Source organism: Asparagus officinalis, chromosome 2 (assembly GCF_001876935.1).
Source record: "Asparagus officinalis chromosome 2, Aspof.V1, whole genome shotgun sequence".
In the NCBI taxonomy this organism is placed as follows: domain Eukaryota; kingdom Viridiplantae; phylum Streptophyta; class Magnoliopsida; order Asparagales; family Asparagaceae; genus Asparagus; species Asparagus officinalis.
In genome coordinates, this window is record NC_033795.1 from 23774756 (window position 1) to 23794806 (window position 20051).

At 41.5% G+C, this 20051-nt stretch overlaps 1 protein-coding gene and 2 pseudogenes across 1 annotated transcript; all 3 read left to right on the forward strand.

The window, feature by feature from the left end:
• LOC109830945 lies at positions 1 to 1401 on the forward strand (annotated as a pseudogene).
• Positions 2745 to 4735, forward strand: LOC109830946 (choline-phosphate cytidylyltransferase 1-like). The gene is made up of 8 exons (XM_020398298.1): positions 2745 to 2749; positions 3184 to 3235; positions 3364 to 3407; positions 3831 to 3873; positions 3963 to 4118; positions 4299 to 4395; positions 4501 to 4555; positions 4600 to 4735. Exons 1-8 carry the CDS (start codon positions 2745 to 2747, stop codon positions 4733 to 4735), a joined length of 588 nt encoding a protein of 195 aa, XP_020253887.1.
• On the forward strand, positions 17673 to 19049 carry LOC109830947 (annotated as a pseudogene).

Below are 20051 nucleotides of genomic sequence, written 5' to 3' on the forward strand. Positions count from 1 at the left end.
ATGACCTTGAAACGTGATTATCACATTAATTCTATTTCTAATAACAGGTTTCTTCATGCATATTACTTTTCACTATATAGTGTTATATTATTCTTGCTAGATTGTTTTTTATTCATCTAAAGCTGTTATAAATTGATCTTACATGTGAGGTCCATCACATGACTAAACTTTCTCAGTTTGGATCTATATGCTTTACACACCTTCTTAAACTATTCATAATTAAAGACAACTTAATTATGCTTGCCCTTATTGATTTGACAGTGACGGTGAGACTTTCATATCGGCTGATGAATGGCAAATTAATCTGTGGAACTTGGAAATTAGCAACTAGAGTTTTAACATCATTGATGTAAAGCCTGCAAATATGGAGGACCTAACTGGTATTAATCTTAGCAACATTTTGATTTTGTGAGTTAATGTATTCTTATCAAATTCAACCATCTCTTCACCTTTAAGTGATATATTGTGGTAGATAGAGCCTTCAAACATTTGAAGTTCTTTTTCCTTGTGGGGGTGATAAAATAAAATTTGATTACATTTCCTTTCAAATGCAGAGGTGATAACATCCATAGAATTCCAGCCTACGCACTATAACATATTTGCATATAGTAGCTCTAAGGTCTCTATACAACTTATTGATTTGCGACAATCAGCACTATGTGATAACCACTCAAAGTTGTAAGTGATCTATTGTTTTTTCTTTGAACTTTTATACAGTGACATGTAATTGGGTGTACTTCTTGTTTCAATAAAATGTTACTGAATTCTTATTTTGAGTTGTTTGCTTCTTTGCTACTGTCATGGCTAATAGCATGTACTTCCGGGTTTGAGGAGCGTGAAGCACTAGGTTCAATATCTTTTTTCACTGAGATCATTGCGTCAATTTCAGATACAAAATTTGGAAAGGATGGAATACACATTCTCAGTCGTGATTACATGACTCTTAAGGTTATAGTTTTTTAGCTGTTTATCTTCAAGTTTTCAATTGTTTCTTTTTTGAGGAAAATCAGTCAGCAATGAGCTTTTGATATCCATGGTACAATCCTTGTGCAATTTTGAGAATCAACTGTTTCCAGTATTTACTTTATTTTTTTAAAAAAATTGCTTGTAACTGATTTCAGCTATGGGATATAAACATGGACATTGGTCCAGTTGCAACCATTCCAGGTCCATGAATATTTAAGGCTGAAGGTGAATAATATTTACAATTATGTATTTCATTCTGAATTTGTTAGTAACATTGGATGCTACGCCTTTCAGTTCCTTCTTCTTTTTCTTTTTCATTTTGAGAATAAGCTTTAGTCTAATTTTTTTTTTAATGATGGTCCTAATTTTATACGGTTATGCGATCTTTATGAAAATGATTCAATTTTCGACAAATTTGAATGTTGTCAAAAATAAACAAATCTGTATTAAAAATTTAATCAATTTATAATCTCCAGCCCAAATGAGATGGTAAATCTTGTAGGCCAGGAAATAAAATCAAATGATGGTTTAAGTTAGCTTTTTTAGTTTGAATCTGGATCTGGTAGGAACCTACTGTAAATGTGTTAGGTGCATATATGGTAACTAACTCTAAATGGCCTATTGTACTAATTACTCTTATTGAGGTAAATTATACTTAATTTTCTGTTTCAATGCAGAAATTCTGTATCTTTGCCATAGGCATAATTATCAGAGATTTATTATTCTGAAAGATTTTAGCTAGATTAATTTGTTTGATTTATTCATCAAATAGCACACCTTCATGTGGCTAGCGGAAGTTACTTCTAAAAACAGTTATGGTCTGCAATGATGTAGCCTGAAGCTCCCATTGCATCTCTTCAATGTAACACAGACACTTCTACATGAATTTTTTATGTCCGACACTACGACACATGTACCAGACAGGCGGACACTGATACTTCCTTGGGCACTCCTTGTATATGTGCATACACTTTTCAAATGCATCTTCAGTCCTAAGTCATATGGTACATATTTAATTGGAAACACCCATCATACACCTCGTGGTGATGTATCATACACTTCACATACACTTCTTTATTCTTTGTTACATGTTTGGGATATCTATTTATTTTCATTTATACTCCCAAAAACTATAATGGAAAAGTCTATAAGTAATGACTTCTATAAAACTAAGTTTGTATATGTCTTATTTTGTTCTGTTACAGTAGGTTAGGCAATTGTTGTCTGTTTGTTTATTCTGACTTCTGTGGGATTAAGTTACTTTCTCAACACAGTATCATACACTTCACATAATTGACATAATCGATATAGTACATATCAGCTTCTTCGACTATTTATACATTACGTATGTGCAAGATGACGTATAATCAAAAAAAGGTCTTCTACAATGTGAGAAATACAAGTATCGGTAAGTTATTATTAATTTTTTCTATTTAAAAAATTTAATCTCTTCTACAATGTGAGAAATACAAGTATCGGTAAGTTATTATTAATTTTTTCTATTTAAAAAATTTAATCTTTTTGGCAAGTACCAATAAGTTATCATTGGTAAGTTATTATTAATTTTTTCTATTTAAAAAATTTAATCTTTTTGGCAAGTACCAATAAGTTATCATTGATTTCTAATTTTTTAAAAAGTTAATCTAGAGAAGAGTTGAGCTTGTCTATTATCAGCCATATGACTATCTTGAAAGGATCGAGAATTTTAAGGCAGCTGCAAGGGTGGCCTTGAGAAGAGCTGTCCTTGTCTATTTAAGACACATGAAGTTTATGACCCAATGAGGTTTGTTAATTTGCTTATATGAGGTTTGCACTTAATCCTTCTTATTGATTTAATGCATTTATAATCTGTTGTTTTGAACATATTGACATTAATAATACTCATTATACTTAATTTGTACCAAATTAAGTATAATGAGTAATAATACTTAGTTCCGATATATGCGGACTCCTCCTTTCCAATTTTTACAGTTAGCACTTGATTTCTTGCAGCAATTAAGGGGAATTTACTCTTATTTTTATAGGATTTTAAGTTATCTATCAATCCAATCTCATTGCTCATTACTCTGTAGCTCTGGCTTTTCCACGTTTTCTGAAATTATGGAGTTATATACAATGCCTTTGTTGAAATTTGATATTAATCTGCAGGAAATAGTTTTTCTTTAGTGAACATTTGATAATCTGTAGTATTGTGACAAAGTAAATTCTTTTGACCAGGTGGGTTGATGAGGTCATTCCAGATGCTCCCTGGGTGTGCACAAAAGAGTTCCTTGATAAGCACGACCAGGTGGGTTGATGAGGTCATTCCAGATGCTCCCTGGGTGTGCACAAAAGAGTTCCTTGATAAGCACAACATTGACTATGTAGCCCGCTCCCTGGGTGTGCACAAAAGAGTTCCTTGATAAGCACAACATTGACTATGTAGCCCATGATGCTCTCCTGTAAGGTCATCAACCCAGTTGCATTTGCATTATTGCTGCTGCAAACTATTATCTTTAAGCATTTAGATTTTAATTATCTTGACAAGGTGATGTACAAGAAAGTGTATTAGGGAACTTTTTCTTAATCGATCACTGAATTAAAGCATATAACAAAAATAAAAGAATTTGAGAGATTATTCTTTTTTAAGTTCCTAAAAATTTGCATGTGAAATAGTAAAAATAAAGGATTAAAACTGACACACACACTCTCTCTCTCCCTCCCTCTCCCTCGCGCGCGCGCGTAAATGCGTAGACATAAAAAGCACGGGAAACTATTTTTTTGATTTTTATATTGTTTATTTTTGGGGACACAATCAGCAAATTCTCTTACCTTCTTCTGATTATCTAATTAGAGGAAAAACTTATTTTTACATATATATGCAGATATGCAGATGCAAGCGGAGTTGGTAATGATGTATATGAATTCGTATGTTCTTCATAACATTTATATATTCTGTGGTGTCAACTAACCACGTTTCTTGTTCGTTAGCTCCTTAACTATGAGTGTTATTGCAGGTCAAAGCCATTGGTAAATTTAAGGAAACAAAGCGCACAGATGGAATTTCTACATCTGATATTATAATGAAGATAGTCAAAGATTACAATGATTACGTCATGCAGAACTTGGCCCGTGGTTACACTAGGAAGGATCTTGGTGTCAGCTATGTAAAGGCACGTGTACTTAGTATATCTATATTCTTATGCTATCAGATTTAGAAGAGAAAAGTAGTTGTACTTAGTATATCTATATTCTTATGCTATCAGATTTAGAAGAGAAAAGTAGTGGTGGACGAGATACTTGAGTCACTAATCTTTTTAGAGGGATTACCTAATTGTATGAATTTTTATCAGGAAAAGCGGTTGAGAGTGAACATGGGCTTAAAGAAACTCCGCGAGAAAGTTAAGGAGCACCAGGAGAAAATTGGGGAGAAGGTACTCTTCCTTAACAGTAGAAGTTATTTTCTGAGGAAAAGCTAGAGTGCATTAGCTTATATAAATAGGGAAGTTTGAATTTCAAAAATATTAAAATATTAGTCATGAATTGATGGGTTAGGTGCTCTACGATTTGATTTGCTCCCAGAACATAGGCTGCTTACTGAGGAGAGAGAGTATGTACTTTCACTATATGACCATGTCTATGATCCCGGCTTAGGTTCTTCTCTGATGTTGGACTGGACCCTGTAAAAGGTGTATTGCAATTGTGCAGGATTCAGTCACTCTTCAAGCTTGACCCAAAACCCATTCCATTTCCATGGAACTTACAAGTTCAGGCCTCATGGTCCCTGTAAAAGTGTGTTGCAGTTGTGCAGGATTCAGTCTAAGTTTCACTCTTCAAGCTTGGTCCAAAACCCGTTACATTTACCATAGAACTTAAGAGTTCAGGCCTCGCTCCCTCATTCTCTCTGTCTGTGCGCGAGCGCGTGTGTTGGGCTTCGGGGGTGGGGAGTGGTGTTGGGGCATATTTCATATTTAAAATAGGATAACTTGAAGTATTAAGTCATTCTTGAAGTATAGATGTAATTCTTATAGATGTAAATTTTCTTATATGATAAAGCAATTACATGGTATAAATAGTCTGAACTAACCTTTCATGTGATGTGTGTTTTCTTGTAAATGATAACTCAAAGTTAGAGGTGATTCTTATGGATGTAGTTTTTCTTATATGATATACCAAAGTACATGGTATAAAGAGTCTGAACCTACCTTTCAGTATTCTTCAAGGTCTTCTCCATGATTTTTTAGCATGAATTATATGACCGATAAAGAAAACTTTTCAACCCATCTGAAGACCTCAACCTACTCTTTATTGTACTTGTCTCGTTAGGGCTTCATATTTGCCTTCTTCTTTATTGACTTACAATTTCAATAAATTTAATGTGCTGAGTTATCAAAAATCGTATTTACCATGAGGTTGCATGCCAATGGAGATTTAACCCCCTCCTCTTCTGATAGTTTTTTCTGTTGCACAAAAATAAAGGCAATTAATATTGATAAATTGCATGATCGACATCAATGCCTTAGTCTTAACAACACACACTTAAGAGTTCCTTTTGAGCCACCCTGAGGTGGCCGGCCAGATCTGTGCCCGGGCACAGTAAAGGGAGCCTATAAATAGGCCCCCCTTGTTTCATTTCAAAAGGTTGGAAAATTGGGAGAGGCGAAGCCCTGCTGGAATCAAGACTCAGAACTTAAAAAGATCCAAGCTTTGAGACTTCGAGGACTTGTTCATCCAGATCTGGTGCTCGGCGATCGTCAACGCCAAATAAGGCAGGTGTTCGAGAGGACCGGATCTCAGATCTACGCAGGCATACTCCGGATCAAAGCTTGGCCTTTGATCCCGAGATTTGGACGATTATTTCCTTGGTGAACTAATCCTCCCCGGCTATTATTTCCTTGGTGAAATAATACCCGTCGTACTGCGTAGATCCGACCGGATCTAGATCTCGCGGTGGTCCACGGATAAACCCCGGCGCAGGCAAAGAACCCACAAAGCGAGAGACCGCAAAACAGGGAAGCTTCACGATTTGTTCGATAAAAGGAGAAAGTTATAATCTTTTTCTTTATTTTTTGATTTGCGTTGTAAAGCCGGATCTTAATAAAAAAAGACAGGATCTTTGTAAACTCAAAAAGTTGTTATTTAAAGATAGCAATGGAATCAATAATCGAAGAGAAAGAAGACAGCGACGATTTTTCTCCGGCGAACAATCTGGCGACCAGCCAGTGGGAGCCACGCGATCTCGCTGCCGTTGAGATCGTCCGCGTCGCAGCGCGCGGATCTTCAATGCCAGGTCGCAGGATGGAGGTCGAGTATGATTCGACCGAGAGCCAACAAGTTTACGAGGAGTACCTTTTCGTCCTGTCCGGATCTACCTCCCCCGCAAGTCCAAGAGTTCTCCTCCAGGAGAAAGGCTCGTTGGTTTGAAGAAAGTCCAGAATACCAACGACGCTCTCACCCCAGCTGACGCCAAAAGTTGCGTCAGTGAAGTTCCACCGACCTCCAACGAGGTCAAACCTGTTCTCGTCAACGCTTCTACTGTTGAAGGCGTTGTGACTCTCTCGAAGAGAGCCCGCCAGAGGCGACGTCAACGCCTTGCGCGGCAATTCGCCAAAGCGATGGAGTCCACGGACGGGGTCCGCTACAACGCGGATCTAAAGAACAGGAGAGGCAAACAGCCTCAACAATTGAAGAATGGCTGCTCCTCCAAGCCGCCAACGAACGAATGGATCCGAGTCAAACGGAACCGTTTGACACTCGAAGAGCGGATTCACAAACGCCGCGCATTACTTGCACAAGCAAGAATCCTCGTGCAGAAGGCCGAGGAATTGAAGAAAGGAAGAGTGGCCAAGAAGCCGCCATCAACCCGCCAAGTGTGGAGGCCGAAGCAGCCTCCAACCAAAGTTCAACCTCCGGTGAACCAACCAAAGTCGCCGGTAATCCCAATAGCTTCTCCGGGAGATCATGCAGAATCGTCCCAAAGGAAGAAGCCAGTCTTGGAGCGCCTCGGTCCGATTCCCGACGAGAGAGGCAAAACTCCCGTCCAAGATCGTTTGGGCCCGATGAAGAAGCTCCGGACGACGCAACATGCTGGGGGTCGCCGTCACCTCCAACATGACAAAGAGACCAAGGCAGTCATGCGCACCAACTTGCGCATTGAAGTCCAGGAGCCCGCCGAGAACTCACGCCCAAAAAGGCATGTTTCGAGGCGTGTGACTTTTGAAAGCCCTAAGAAGGCAGTTCCCCCTCAGAAGGAAACATTATCGTCCGATGACGATAGTGTTATACCTGAGAAGTCGTGCCAACACACGATAGGTTACTCCGATCGTCAAGCAGACGAGTTGTACTATCGTGCTGGGGGTACGAATAAAACCAAGAAAAGGAGTCCCCAAAAATAGGAAACTCAGTGCCCCTGTTCCAAACTCATTCGGGCAGTATTGTCTGAATGCAGCTGCATCAAGGCGGTCCCCGAACGAGTTTCGGTTTTCGAAAGGCTCAGTACCGAAACGCCGAAGACAAGGCCTAGGCATTTCCGACGAAGAAGAACGGTGGTTGAAGAGGGAGAATTTCCGAGGGTCACCACCAACATGACCAGCAGAGGGACATCGACGTAAGATAATCTCGAGTCAATTTGGAGAGCATCCCGGCCTAGAACCCGTCTACAGTCCAGAACCATCAATCGGGCAACCTACGGTAGGGTTCGAACAAGGCTCCCCTCAGAAGATGAAGAATCTGATGCTGGCTCCGCGGTTGCATCAGATAATACGGTATCCAGCGAGGGACAACCCCGCGAGGCACTTATGATAAGTGCGGAGCAAGTGGCCAAAATGCTCAGATGGCCATGCAGAACATGAGAGAGATGCATGACCAACAGATCCAAGCACTGACGAACCAGCAAGGCGAACCAAGTCGTCGTAACCGAGTTCATCAGGAAGATGAGGATACAAATGAAGCTCATAATGCCAATAATCCTCCCTTCAACGCAGGGGGTGGTAACGAAAATGCTAGCGAAGACACAGGTGAAAGCCTGAAAATTAAAAACCTCAAGAGCAAAATCAATACGTTGATTTCCGCTCAAGAGACCAAAAAGACGGGCATCCCTTGTCCATACCCAAGAGAGTGGGAATCAATCCCATATCCGGCGAAGTTCAACTTAATCAACTTCACGCCATTTAATGGGATGGGTTCCCCCACTCAACATTTGATTTACTTCAAATCACACTTGGGGGTAATCTCCGGCAATGAGCCTCTGATGGTGCGGTCATTCGTTGGCACTCTTCGCGGAGCCGCCTTCGATTGGTATCGCCACCTCAAGCCAGGTAGCGTGAATAGTTGGGATGACATGGAGACCAAATTTCTCACCAACTTCTTCGACGACGACACAGAGATATCCATTGGGTCGTTGCTGGATGAGAAACAGAAAGACGGAGAATTGGTCGACACCTTCGTCAAGAGATTCCGGAACAAGGCGATGAACTGCAGGGACCCGATCACCGAAGAATTCATCCTCCAGACTTGCCACAACAACCTCGCACTGGACGTGTTGGAAGCAATGGGGACAGCACCGTCCAAAACATGGAAGGATCTGAAGGTCCGAGGAGAGCAAGCCGAGCGATTCCTAAGAAGGAAAAAGGCGGAGAGAGGCCAACAGACGAATAATGCTCCACAACAGAATTTCGTCCCACGGGGGAAAGGTAAGGCACACACTAATACAGTTGATGCTAATCAAACCTTTCAATTGCAACCACAGCAACAGTAGTAGCAGCAACAAGCACCACAACAAGCTCGGGGGCAATGGCAACAACGGCCTCAGAAGCAAAAATCTTCAGAGCCGAGGTTTCCCAAGGTGTACTCCTTCAAAGATGACGAAGTTCCCGACATCTTTAAATACCTGTTGGAGAAATCCAGGCACTCATTGACGTGGGCGTTATAACCCCGAAGCCTGCCAAGAACGTGGGAGCGAACGCCGTATCAATCAGTTTCGGATCGGTACCTACGACTTGGTTCGAGCCAAAGCACATCACCAAAGTCGGGATGAAGACGGTGAACGACGACCCGCATGGACAGCGCCAAAAAGGACTTGTGCCACATACAGCTCCAAACGGCGAAATCCTCTGGGTTCACCCCGACCTGATTGAAGATGAACAATGGGCCGGGTCGTCATCCAAGAAGAAGTCCAAAGGGAAAGAAAAGTCTTGCTACGGAGTTTCTGCTATCCCAGGAGAAGATGACGAAAGAATCCTAACTTTTCCGCTCTCTGAAGAAGAACAAGAAGTTTTTGCCACCCGAAGCGGAAATGAGTATCACTACAACTATCCACCACCTAGTGAGCAGGGGGTGAATAAACGGGGACCAGCTAAAACTCTCATGGAGATGGGGGTGATTACAAGTCCTACTCCGGGCGAAGAGGCTCGACGACAGCCGGTGAATAAACCGAAAGAGAAGAATCCCCAGGAAATTCAGAATCCGAAGCAATCTCGTTTCAGTCGTCCGATTGGAAAAGACAAACCGGAAAGCTCGAAGACTCCGCAAGTCTTCAATATAATGGCTCAATTAGCCAATATTCCAGCACGGATAACGCTGTATGAATTATTGCGGCTGTCCAAGGAAACTAGGGAGGCTTTGCAAGAAGCGTTGGCCAATTCAGAGGTATTTCTGACTCAAGTCAAGCCGGTGCATGAACAGCCAGAACCGCTGAGTCAACAGTGCAACATGGCGACTAAGAACCTTCCCTGCATCACCTTCACCAAAGAGGATATGCAAACGAAAAATTCGAATCACGATCGGCCCCTATACTTCGTCGGATACATTGGTTCCAGCGAAGTCAACCGGATCCAAGTCGATCCGGGTTCCGCTGTGAGCATTATGCCACTTCGTCTGATGCACAACCTTGGCATTCCGGTCAGCAAATTAGCGTCTACAGGCACGGTTATATACGGATTCAACACCAGCGGGTCAAGGCCTTTGGGAAAGATCCGGATAAAGTGCCAAATGGGTGATCTGAAGACGGAAGTCACGTGTTACGTGATTGATGCTGAGACATCATATAACTTACTACTGGGTCAGTCTTGGATCCATAGTAATGTTATAGTTCCCTCCACCCTGCATCAGTGTCTAAAATATGTGGACACTGATGGAAGGGTCAAGACGGTGGTCGCGGATAAACAACCATTTAAAGGGTTTGAGAATTATTTCACTGATTCTCTCCTTTATGGTAACGAATCCGATACAGAACCATCGGTCCAGGGCACGGACAGCAGAGAAGAAGCTGATTCCGAAGCCGGATTCGATTACAATGGTGGTTTTGTTTTAAATGACATTGTACCCTTTGTAATCAATCTTGACGGTTATCAATCGTCAGATGGCAGTTGTAACTGGCAGCTTGCCACTAATGAAATAAATGACGATTTAGAGTACTCCCTGTCTCTTGATGATGTGATAACAGAATTGTATGATAATCCTGATTTGTATATGCCGCTTCGGTCGTCCTATGTAACAAAGGAACGCCTCCAATAAATATGGGCGAGGCTTAGGTTATGTTTCATCAGATGACGAATGTGGTTGGCAAATCATCGATCAAATTGCTAACAAAACTAAGAACGGATACTCTTCTGATTCTTCAGCTGGGAATTCCGACATAAGTCTAGGGGAGGTATTCAAAGCCCTAATGGTAAACATGGCTACAGCTGATCCGTCTACAATGGGGGACGATGATCAAATGCCAACATGGGAAGACCCGTGGGTTCATCATCTGAATATGCAGTATGGTGACAGGTTCGAACAGAGAGAACCCCCCACTGAGGATAAAATAGTCCAAGTTAACATGGGCGACGAGGCCAACCCAAAGCCGATATTCATCAGCGATAGTCTTCCCTCAAATGAGAAGGAGGAGTTAATTGCTCTCATCAGGGAGTATATTGACGTCTTCGCTTGGAACTACGAGGATATGCCAGGGCTCGACCCCAATGTGGCAATGCACCGCCTCGATATCAAGCCGGATGCCAAACCTGTCAAGCAACAGCAAAGACAGTTTCGTTCGCAGATAATGGAAACCATCAAGGCAGAGGTTAAGAAATTAATCGAATCAGGATTTATTCGAGAGGAGCAACATCCGGATTGGCTAGCCAATATCGTTCCAGTCATGAAGAAGAACAGTAAAATCAGGATTTGCATCGACTTCAGGGACCTGAATACGGCATGTCCAAAAGACGATTTTCCTCTCCCAATCACGGATGTTATTATTGACAATACATGCGGATTTGAGAGAATGTCTTTCATGGATGGGTTTTCAGGATATAACCAAATCAAGATGCACCCAGATGACGAGAAGCATACAGCATTCAGAACGCCCCTCGGTGTATTCTGCTACACGGTGATGCCATTCGGTCTAAAGAATGCAGGCGCCACATACCAACGAGCAATGACTAAGATTTTCCAAGAACATCTCAGGAAAACAGTCGAGTGCTACGTTGATGACTTGGTTGTGAAAAGTCGCAACAAAGAAGATCACATCAAGGACTTGAAGACGATGTTCGATCTCATGCAAAGCCATCAATTGAAGATGAACCCTACTAAATCCTTCCTTGGAATGTCTAGCGGAAAATTCCTTGGATTCGTCGTCACCACTAAAGGTATACATATCGATCCTGACAAAGTGAAGGCGATACACGAACTGCAATCTCCTAGAAATCTGAGAGAGCTCAGAGGATTGCAAGGGTGGCTAGCTTACATTCGGCGGTTCATCTCAAACCTTTCTGGGAAGTGCCAACCATTTTCTAAGCTAAACAAGAAAGGAGTGTCATTCATTTGGGACGATGCCTGCCAAAAAGCATTCGAAGATATCAAAACGTATCTGACGAATCCTCCTGTTCTCGTTGCACCGAAGTCGGGCAAACCGTTCTTGATTTACATCAAGACGATGAACCACTCGATAAGTGCTTTACTAGCACAAGATGACGATAACGGTCACGAACAGGCAGTTTATTACCTGAGTCAGACATTGATAGGCGCCGAGTCTCGATATCCGATGATCGAGAAAGAATGCCTCGCATTGGTGTTCGCGATGCAAAAGATGCGGCATTACTTGGTTGGACAGACGATTTACGTCATTTCCAATGTTAATCCAGTACGGGTGTTTATGACGCAACCGGCCTCTATGAATTGGCGGTTAGCGAAATGGGCCCTTCTCTTGTCCCAATATGATTTGCACTTCAAACAACAGAAGTCGATCAAAGGACAAGCGATTTGTGATCTTCTGGCGGCAAACCCGACCACAGATACGGCAGAAGTATATAATGATTTTCCGGATGAAACCCACGAGGTCAATACTACGTCGCACCAACAAGTATGGCAGTTATATTTCGATGGTGCTTCAAGGTCAGTTAATAGGGTAATAACCCCGGGAGGTTCTACAGTTTCCTCCGGGGTCGGAGTTGTCTTAATCTCCCCGGAAAAGCATGTGATGCCTCGAGCTTATTCACTGACTAATCCGTGCTCCAATAACGTAGCCGAGTACAACGCGCTTCTCATTGGACTCAGTTTCGCCAAGGAGCTGGGGGTCGAATATCTCGAAGCTTTTGGGGATTCTCAATTGATAGTCAACCAAGTCCGGGAAGAGTATGAAGTCAGGAACCAGGACCTGATCCCATACCACCAAGAGACCATCAAAATAGCAGAATCTTTTGAAGGATTCTTCATTGAATACATCCCTCGTCTCCAGAACGCTTATGCGGATGCACTGGCAGCACTAGCAGTATCACTTGCGCAGCCTCCCGAAACTGAGCTGTTAGTCACAGTAAGGACGCATCAGCTCTGCATACCCATATACGATATGGATATTGAAGAGGAAGACGATTCCCGAGATTGGCGTTTTCCCATCATTGACTACGTCCAGTATGGTATTTTGCCAGAGGATGTAAAAGAAAGAGAATCAATCCGCCGAAGAGCACCAAGATTCTTCTATAATACCGAGACCCATACGTTATACCGTAGAGGGTACGATGGTTTATTACTCCGATGCCTTTCGAACAAAGAAGCAGAAGAAGTTCTTAAGGAAGAGCACGAAGGAGAATGTGGTGCACATCAGCCTGGTCCCAAACTATATGATCGCATGAAGAAGTTCTTAAGGAAGCACACGAAGGAGAATGTGGTGCGCATCAGCCTGGTCCCAAACTGTATGATCGCATCAGGAGAATGGGATATTTTTGGCCAACAATGGTTCGAGATGCAATCGAACACGCACGAGAGTGTCATGCTTGTCAAATACATGCAAATTACATGCATCAACCGCCAGAGCAGTTGCACACGTCAACCACGTCTTGGCCGTTCGAGACATGGGGTATGGACATTGTCGGTCCTATTTTTCCCCCTTTAGTCAAAGGCGATCGATTCATCCTCGCAATCACAGATTATTTCTCAAAGTGGGCTGAAGCGATTCCGCTTAAAGAAGTGAAGACGAACAACGTCATCAATTTCATCAAGCATCATGTCATATACCGACACGGCGTGCCAAGACGGATCATTCATGACAACGGTCCACAGTTCATAAGCAATGCCTTCATCAGGTTTTGTGACAAGTTCAAGATTGAAGATGTTGAAGCACTCTGGGCTTATCGCACCACCATACGCACACCTACAGGGTCCACCCCGTACTCGTTGGTATACGGATGCGAGGCTGTGCTACCTTTGGAGATTCAAATCCCGTCACTTCGGATCGCTCTCGCAACTGAGATGACGATAGAAGAACAGCATCAAAAACGTCTCGAAGAACTCGAGAAGTTGGATGAAAAGCGCTTGGAGGCTCAACAACAAATTGAGTTATATCAAGCCAGAATATCTAGGGCTTTCAACAAAAGAGTCCGACAGAGAAGCTTCAAGGAGGGAGATCTGGTCCTCGCTGCTCGCCGACCAATAATCCTAACCTCCAAGAAGAAAGGTAAATTCGAACCCAAGTGGGAAGGACCGTTTGTGATAGATACAGTCTACTCAAACGGTGCATATCTCCTGATTACTCAAGAAGGCACCAGGCAATTAATACCAATAAATGGGAAGTTCCTGAAAAAGTACTATCCCTAGTACATTCAGGATAACCCATTTACCGGGAAGTTCCTTGAAGAATATTACACTTAATATTCTAAAGGATAACCCAAAATCATTGTCTCCACCAAAATCCCTCACTGATCACTTTCAATTGACAGTGGGTCCACCAAAAATGTCTTTCTGGCCCTCCTGACTCTTTCCATGAACAAGAGGTCCACTTTCATTTCGGAGTCCCCTTTCGATAAACGAAAGAACTCCCTTCTTCTTCTCCTTGGGTAAGCCCTCTCATGGCTATGACCGAAGTTGAAGTTTTACTTCGATAAACGAAGAACTCTTTTTTCAATTTAGATAACCAATCCTATAAAAGGCAGGTTTATCTAGATTTCCCAGACTCTCGGAATGGAGATCCCACTTCTGGTTCCTTTTGCGCTGGAAATAGAATATAAAATTCTTCCTTTCCAGAATCAAGGAATAGAATATAAAATTCTTCCTTCCTTGTTTTCCGGGTTCGCCTTCACCTTAAAAGAAGACCGGGAAATAGAATATAAAATTCTTCCTTTCCCGCATCGATCTTTTCCGAAATTTATCAATCTAAGATTCATCCTAGGAAGTTTATCCCGAATCCTAAGCAGGGATAAGTCTGCGCCTAACACGCATCGCCGGTTTAATCTTTCTCCGTAGAAAAAGACGACAGAGTTCGATTCTGGGTTATTTTATCCAGAAACCTAAGCAAGGATAAGCCTGCGCTTAACCCGCGCTGCCGGTTAGTTCTTAACCGTTAAAAAGAACACCCGTCCACATATTCAACATTGTGGCAGGTCGTTATTAATAACACCAAAATCCATGCCTTACACGCATGGAGAATTTCATCCTGAATCCTAAGAAAGGATATGCCGACGCCTAACACGCGTCGCCGGTTTAGTCTTTCGCCGTAGAAAAAGACACCAGAATACCAGTCTGGGGTATTTTATCCCAAAACCTAAGGGATAATCCAGCGTCTAAAACACGTTGCTGGGTAGCCTATTCCCATGACAATGGCGAAGTCTACGTATTCGGAGCCGTAGCATCAAGTCTAAGGGAATTCATTCCTTTAGCACAACGTTACATGCGGAACGGATTTAGATAATCTGCATGCTAGCCCGACTTAAACGGTAGTCGGTAAAGGCTAATCAAATCCGTTAAAGGCTGAGGATTTGCCAAAAATCCTAAGTCAACGTCTTATACACGTTGCTGTTTAGTCTTTTCACAGGAGAAAGACGAAGTCTACGTATTCAATATCGTAGCACTAAAAGGGTTAACTCTTTTAGCTTAACGTCACATGCGGAACGGACTTGAACAATCCGCATGCTAGCCCGACTCAAACGGTAGTCGGTAAAGGCTCATCAAACCCGTTGAGGGCTGAGGGTTTGCCAAAAATCCTATAAATGCGAGGGTCACTGACGCATCAGCTTCATTAGTTGGTCCCGTGACTTGAGCATCCTACGACGTTCGAAACCCTAGGGTCGACGCCAGTCAACGCGTAACCCTAGGTCAACGCCAATTAATGCGTTGCGACCAAACTTAAAACGTACGACGTTCGAAACCCTAGGTCAACGCCGTTCAACGCGTAACCCTAGGTCAACGCCGATCAATGCGTTGCAATGAAAGAATCAATACTCCGAAAAGTATACGAGTATAAACTGCTTCTTAAAGACTCTGAAAAGTATACGAGTATAAACTGCTTCTTAAAGACTCTGAAAAGTATACGAGTATAAACTGCTTCTTAATACTCCGAAAAGTATACGAGTATAAACTGCTTCTTAATACTCCGAAAAGTATACGAGTATAAACTGCTTCTTAATACTCCAATAAAGGTATACGAGTATAAACTATTTCCTATTTTTGGTTGAGAAGTTTCTGGAGAATATCTTTTCTAAAAATATTCTTAAGGATAACTCAACAACACAACGCCGGACAACGCGTTGCACATAAAAACTCGACGCCAGCAATCGATGGTCAATTCTACGAGCTGAAGATCAAAAATCAGGAATCGACTTCAAGGTTCAAAATTTCCCGACAAACGGTCAGACAATAAATGCAGCACCGGAACCCTTACAGACATTCGACAAAGCACCGAATAGCCTGAAGGATTGAAGGAATCAAGAACAGAAGCCATTCCAAGGTCCCGTTACACCGACTGAAGGTTGGGACAAGGACGAAAACACGACGGAACCCAACACCAAGGGGGGGCTCGGCCTGAGCCGAGCCACCTCAGGGTGGCTCGGCCAAAGCCGAGCCACCCTGAGGTGGCCGGCCAGATCTGTGCCCGGGCACAGTGAAGGGAGCCTATAAATAGGCCCCCCTTGTTTCATTTCAAAAGGTTGGAAAATTGGGAGAGGCGAAGCCCTGCTAGAATCAAGACTCAGAACTTAAAAAGATCCAAGCTTTGGGACTTCGAGGACTTGTTCATTCAGATCTGGTGCTCGGCGATCGTCAATGCCAAATAAGGCAGGTGTTCGAGAGGACCGGATCTCAGATCTACGCAGGCATACTCCGGATCAAAGCTTGGCCTTTGACCCGAGATTTGGACGATTATTTCCTTGGTGAACTAATCCTCCCCGGCTATTATTTCCTTGGTGAAATAATACCCGTCGTACTGCGTAGATCCGACCGGATCTAGATCTCGCGGTGGTCCACGGATAAACCCCGGCGCAGGTAAAGAACCCACAAAGCGAGTGACCGCAAACAGGAGCTCACGATTTGTTCGATAAAAGGAGAAAGTTGTAATCTTTTTCTTTATTTTTGATTTCGTTGTAACCGGATCTTATAAAAAGACCGGATCTTTGTAACTCAAAAAGTTGTTATTTAAAGATAGCAATGGAATCAATAATGAAGAAAGACACGATTTTTCCCGCGAACATGACCGATAAAGACAACTTTTCAACCCATCTGAAGACCTCAACCTACTCTTTATTGTACTTGTCTCGTTGGGGCTTCATCTTTGCCCTCTTCTTTACTTACAATTTCAATAAATTTAATGTGATGAGTTATCAAAAATCATATTTACCATGAGGTTGCATGCCAATGGAGATTTAACCCCCTCCTCTTCTGATAGTTTTTTCCGTTGCACAAAAATAAAGGCAATTAATATTGATAAATTGCATGATCGACATCAATGCCTTAGTCTTAACAACACACACTTAGGAGTTCCTTTTGTGCTATGACCACACATTGCTGTACATCAATGCCTTAGTCTTAACAACACACACTTAGGAGTTCCTTTTGTGCTATGACCACACATTGCTGTTAGCAGCGATATTTCAACTTATATATACATGGAAGGAGATCTTTTTTTTTATAAAACTTACATCAAAACCATTTTGATATATGCCAATACTAACTATCAATTGCCTACAGAAGAGCATAAGTCGTTTCTCAGTGAAGTTGTGGACATAGGACTGAGCATAATTGCTGCTGCTAATTCCATCAGGAAAAGTGACAACGAGAGTTACAAGAGCCCGAATATTTGAATATCTCTAACTACAGAAGTAGGTGGCCGAGATAGATACGCAGGAAATGATTATTACAGTGGAGATGATTCTTCTTCAGGTTCTTCAAGAAACATGTCTTCAGGGACGTAGGGCCAAGATTCGAGAACAACAGCAACAATTACAGCATCTAATGAAGAAACAGCTTCAAATCATACATGGATTATGAGTCGTGAGGAGAGGCTTTTGGAGACCATTGTCACTTCAGGGGGTGTACGTATACAACCCACTCGTGATGCTATCCAGGCTTTTCTCATGGAGTCATTGAAACTTGATCCAGTGGCTATGATTCATGCACTTGAGGTGAAACTCCACTCGCCCCTGTGGCAGCTATGTTGGCACTATCCTGGATCTTTGATGAATTCTGATTGATATTCAAAGTTAAATAGACACTTCTTAATTTAAATAGAGGGGATTTAAAGATTTCATTTGGTTGAGTATATACATATACAAACTCAATACAAAATCAGTTTTTTTCTGTTTCACTCCAATCCCAAGTTTCTAGGAGCAAAATCATTTTTAAACAATTTGGTTTACCTCATTTCATTCTCTTAACATCCTTGGTTTGGAAGTAGAGGGAAGGAGAATAAAAACTAAACTGAATTGTTCTCGTTTGCTAAATTAAGTAGGCTTTATAAGAAAGATGAAGATAGAATAAAAGCTGATTCAAACTGGGTTATCTAATTCTCAATCTTAAACATGGTACTATCAGTTCTAATAACTTGCTGTCGCAACATAAGAATTTCCCGCCTGCTTGAAACAAGATGTCAAATTTATGAGTAGAGTTTTCCGTACTTAGTCTCTAAACTTTTAATATAAAAAAAAAATTTCAAAAAGTTTTTCCAGAAATTAAAAACCACAAGGATGTTGTTACTCTATGTTTACTGTAAAAACTATTGCTGTTATATGTTTGTTTTGTAAGTTTCATATACCAACAGAATATCAGAATTAACATCTGCCATATTAAAACTTGGTCACACTTGCTGTTTATATATAAGGTCTCTTTATCCACAGGAGTTTATATTCCTGCATGGATCTAGAAGGGCTCGCTTCCTCCTCCACCGCCGGAACTACCTCTTATTCTAATTGGACCGGGAACAGGTTGTGCACCATTACGTGCATTTATAGAGGAAAGGGAAATCCAAAATATGAATATGCCAGCAGCTCCTATTATCTTCTTTTTCGGTTGTAGGAATGAGAAAATCGATTTTTTATACAAGGACTTCTGGTTATCTCAAGCCCAAGAGGGAGGAGTATTGTCCACGCAGAAAGGTGGAGGTTTCTTTGTTGCATTCTCAAGAGATCAGCCACAAAAGGTTTATGTTCAGCATAAGATGAAGGAAAGAGCAAAAGAATTTGGAATCTACTGAGTGAGGGAGCTGCAATATACATAGTAGGATCCTCAAACAATATGCCAGCAGATGTGACCTCGATGCTTGAAGAGATTGTTCGGAAGAAAGCGAGGTTTCGAAGGAATCAGCTGCTAGATGGCTAAGATCGCGGGAAAAGGCTGGTAGATTTCACATTGAGGCATGGTCATGAGATTGGCTGGTAAATAAGTTCAAATTTTGCACCTCTTTGTTTCTGAATCAAGATTGTGATTAGCATCTGATACCTGCTGCTGCAAGAAGACACTGAAGAACTTCTGTATGTACCATCGTTGCTGAAAGAATAATTAATTTTTATTTATGTTTATGTTTATTGTATACAATACAAGAGGGTCCCCCTTTATCATAACTTGAGTAGGTTGCTGATAGAGACATACTTCTTGTACACAATACATTTTTCTGTTTATGTTTATTGTACTAATACAAGAATAAGAGAGTCAAAAATTTTCATAATTTGAGTGGGTTGTTGAAAGAATTTGATAGTTTTCCCATCGTGCAAGTCATGCTTGCTTGGCTTGCTGAGCTGTTCGTCTTAGTGTCAGTAAGAATTAAATAGTGAGATTCTATGATTCTATCATATCCTAATGTTTTAACACAGGATAATAGTAAAGTTTATGCAGGCAAACCAAAGTATAACTTAATGTTGTCAAATATCAAAATTATAGTCGTTAGTTATGCGCATGGTCAACTTTTCATCTTTTATTGCCTGATGTAACCTCACTCACTTTGAGATCTAACAACTTTTAGACAAAAAAATTTATGTTCGAAAGATCTAAAATTTACTGGAATCTATTTTTATTTTTTATTTTAAGTTATAATCTGATAAAATCTACATTCAAAGCCCAAAGCATCCAAGACTTATTAATATAGGCACACAAACAACTAAAATCTTATCCTCTGAATCGATAAAAAGAAAAGAAAAGCATGATATTTGTCTTCTGACTGTATAATTTTGTGTATGTGTTCTCAGGCGCATACCACACAAATAGGGTGGGCGATAACATGTTTCATCCTCTAACATTGCTAATTTGCTTTCTATTTGGTTAAAAAACTGTAAGGACGTACATATATCAATGTGCATGCACACTGCACCACACACATGATGGCAGTTCATATATATTTCAGACACACACTTACAGAAGGATATTGTTGGCAT